This window comes from Athene cunicularia, assembly GCF_003259725.1.
Source record: "Athene cunicularia isolate RWA chromosome 9 unlocalized genomic scaffold, athCun1 chr9_part1, whole genome shotgun sequence".
NCBI lineage: Eukaryota > Metazoa > Chordata > Aves > Strigiformes > Strigidae > Athene > Athene cunicularia.
Genome location: NW_020799110.1, coordinates 3,947,700 through 3,951,402, shown reverse-complemented (window position 1 = coordinate 3,951,402; position 3,703 = coordinate 3,947,700). Strand labels below are relative to the sequence as shown.

Genomic DNA, 3,703 nt, shown 5'->3' with positions numbered 1-3,703 from the left:
CCTGTTGCCCTATCTCTACACGTTAATGTATGACGCCCATGCCCATGGCAGCACTGTGATCCGCCCCATACTCCATGAGTAAGTGCGACTCCTTTGCTCTACTTATTACACTGTTCCACTAAAAATTCTGTAGTTATGACCCTCCTAACAATAGAGTTTTCTCTTAGTTACAGCAAGTTTTCTTTCAACAAAAAAGCACAATATTAAGAATATGAGATTTCAACATCAAATCTCACTTGAACAGCTCTAGTTCTCAATTTTTCACTACGAAACATTGAACATTTTCTTCTCTAAGGGTAATATTTGAACTTTAAATCTCACCTTTAACCTCTGTAGGCGCAAGGAGCAAAACGCTGGTCATATGTAGGATCAGAAAACCCCACAAATATTACAAAAAGAGCTGGACACAAACTTTAAATAAAAAGAGAGAATTCTGCCACAAATCGTGACATTTTTACAAGGAAAAATTGCTTTTTTTGTGCGTGTCCAAGATGTTATGGCAGATTTTTTTTAAAAAAAAAATGTTGTTAGTCACAAAAAGCCACCTTTGTTCCTTGTCAGGTGGGGCAGTACCTCCAAAAGCTTGAAGTCCTGTGATGGAGTTAGATGTGGTCTAGTATCTATGTGTCTTGACTGAGGAGCAGAATTTTTTGCCTATATTTACTAACTTTTTTTAAAGCAACTGTCTAAGAAAAAAGTGGCACATATTAGAAAGTATTCTATTGTCCACTACCTAATCTGATTATTGCTATACTGGCCAAGCACAACAGACCTAAGCTTTGTGACCCAAATATACTAAAGAGCAAACGCAATGAAATTGGGAAAAAAAAAAAAACAAAACCCAAGTAATAGTTTGCATTTCTTTAATGAGTTTCACATTAGCATCTTTATGCATTCCTGGCAAACATTAATTGATCTATGAATTATTAATACCAGAATAGATGAGGAAATAGTAGATACTAGGAATAGTAGATTCAATTACTGGCAAAAATGTCTTAAAGAATGAATGCTTTGGAAGAGTTCAGCACCCAATAATCATTATTCTGTTAACTTGCAGGTTTGTGCAAGACAGAACCACCTGGGAAATATATGAGCAGTTCCTTTGGGGACCTGCACTGCTCATCAGCCCTGTGATGCAACAGGTACTTTTTTAAGCACTTAAGAAAATATTAAAGTCACTTTAGCAAAACTTCTCGGTTTGATTTGCGATACCTAAAACCTGTATGTTTAATTTCAGAATGCTGTAACAGTGAATGCTTACTTACCCAATGCCCGCTGGTATGATTATTACACAGTAAGTAATTTTAAAAATTATATTTTATATGTCTAAACAGTGCTCTTCAGACAGCAGCAGGGTGTGCTGAGGCTGGTGGTGAGATGTAAACCCTCTCTCTCCCTTTTACAAACTTGCATTCAGTATCAGTTCTCAGCAATATAACATCTACTCAGCTGATAAAAAAAATTCTTGACTTCAGTATAATTACATATAATAACATCACCACAATTAGAGTAAATTAAAGGTGAAATAATACCATTAATTTGAAATCCTTCGACTGACTTTTTAAAACTCTCAGATGATATATATAATGTCTTTGTAAGGAATGCTGGAATGGAGAAAGTCAAAACAGGTTTAGCTGAATCACCTTTCACAGAAAATAAGAAAAGATTTGGCAATAGGAAGAGAAGGCATTAAAAAAAATCAGTTAATCACAAGTTCATATTTTACCTGACTGTTCCCTTTGGTTCAGCTGGTGTTGCCTAAGGTCAAGCCTGTCTTTTATAGGACCAAAATATCAGAGTTTCTCTTAAAAGTGTTGGGTAGTTACTCCTGCAGCAAAAACTCATGGTTAATCTGTTTAGCAAAACAAAATAATTTCATTCTAAAACCCCTGTAAAGTGAGGACAATTCAGTAGAAGACTTTTTAAATAATTTTTTCATACACAGGATGAAGATATTGGCTTTAGGGGACAATTCAAAGTTTTACCAGCTCCTTTGGAACACATCAACCTGCATATCCGAGGCGGATACATCCTTCCTTGGCAACGACCTGCTAATACAACTTTTTATAGGTAAGAATAAGTGAAATTTAGTTTTGCACAATTGCATGTAAATACCGCCAGTCCTCAGAGAATCGATGTCCACTGGAAATTTATGGCTTGTTCTTCTTTTTGCTCTCCTCCTCGTGGTCTCCTTTAAATTTAATAGTATGGGCTTAAGAAGATGCGTATGGGAGATCAATTGATTGGCATGCAATATTTCTAAATACTTCTAACCTTTGAGAAATAGGAAATGTGATTAGCTGAGGAAAATGAGGAAAAATGATTGTGTTTTCCATAGCCGAAAAAACCCGATGGGCCTCACTGTGGCTTTGACCGACGCTCTGTTTGCAGAAGGCCAGCTGTACTGGGATGATGGGGTTCGCATTGGTACGTACGGTGCCTCTTGCCCACACACAATCTCTTTCTGCTGTGAGGATGGCTCTCTGCATGCCCCGAGAGGCTGCTGAGCCCCCACCCCTGGAGATATTCACAGCCCAAATTAAAGCACACAAAACACAACCCAGGGATATGACCTGGGCAGAGATGAAAGAAACTGCAGCAGCCCTTGAAAACCAGATAATGCTCAGTGGCTGACTTACGAGCTTTGCTGCCAGCAGTTCTTAGCAATACCGCAGTGGCCAAAGTGGAGGCTCCAAGCTGTAAGAAAGTTCATTGCTTGGCCGTCACTTTGGAAAAGAAGTGCTGGTGGTTGTGTCTGCCTTAGAAATCCTCCGTGTAACGTGGGGTGCTCGAGGAGGAGCATTAGGAGCAGATGGGGAGGATGGACTCTGGCCAAGGCAGTTGCATTTCTGGAGGACACATCTGAGCGTGCCTTCAGAGACGAAACTGAAATTAAACCTTCAGATTAGCATGAGAGTAAAACGATTTTTCCTGATTTAGACCACATAATGCTATGATTTATAGAATTAATATGCTGTATAACTGAAATTGTGCTCTGGACCTAAGACAACACAGATCACAAAGATTTGTCCTCAAACCTGTGGGAACCATAACCACAGATTACGTGAGAAGCTTTAACTAATTTCCTCAACATTACTAAACTTAAAGCGCCTTCAGATAAGAGACACTTCAGTGCCATTTATCCTTTCCACCCAGAGCATACTGCCCTTGTAATAACAATAAGCTTTCACCAAGATTACAGCAAGTAATGCAGAAAATGGTGTTATTTGCATAAGGGTGTGTGAAGGGATTTTTGCATTTATATTTTGAGGTGCTTCACACAGAGCACTGGAATTCAGAACCGGTGGCTGTCAATGGAAGTCTGATGAGAAATGAAAGTATCGCCGATTGCGAGGTCCATCTCACCAGGGTGCCTGGGATCTGTTTGTGGGAGTGCAGAAAGGCAAGAGCCTACAACGCCCATGATTACCAGCACCACTTTGAGAGCATTTAGTGCTGAGTAACAGGAGTGATAAAATAGAGAACAGATTTATATCATGATCCTGTGCAATTGGACAGTGAGTAGAGGTGGATGTGGGAAAGGCCTTCTTCACTGAGAAACATTTTTCTCCGGCTGCTCTTAACACTCTTGATCTTCCTAATGCTGTTTGTTTGCCTTCCTTCGTATCTTACCTCTAAAATGTTCTTATTTTGACCTCGTTTAAATAGCACACATCCCTATAATGGAAGTATTTTATGTCTA

At 39.1% G+C, this 3,703-nt stretch overlaps 1 protein-coding gene across 1 annotated transcript in view; it reads left to right on the top strand.

Moving 5' to 3' along the window:
• SI (sucrase-isomaltase) overlaps positions 1-3,703 on the top strand; it is a 56,847-nt gene that overhangs the window by 46,061 nt on the left and 7,083 nt on the right. Inside the window, 5 exon segments of the mRNA XM_026854953.1 lie at positions 8-78; positions 1,058-1,142; positions 1,238-1,294; positions 1,946-2,070; positions 2,339-2,427. Of these exon segments, the coding sequence (XP_026710754.1) occupies positions 8-78; positions 1,058-1,142; positions 1,238-1,294; positions 1,946-2,070; positions 2,339-2,427 (427 nt within the window).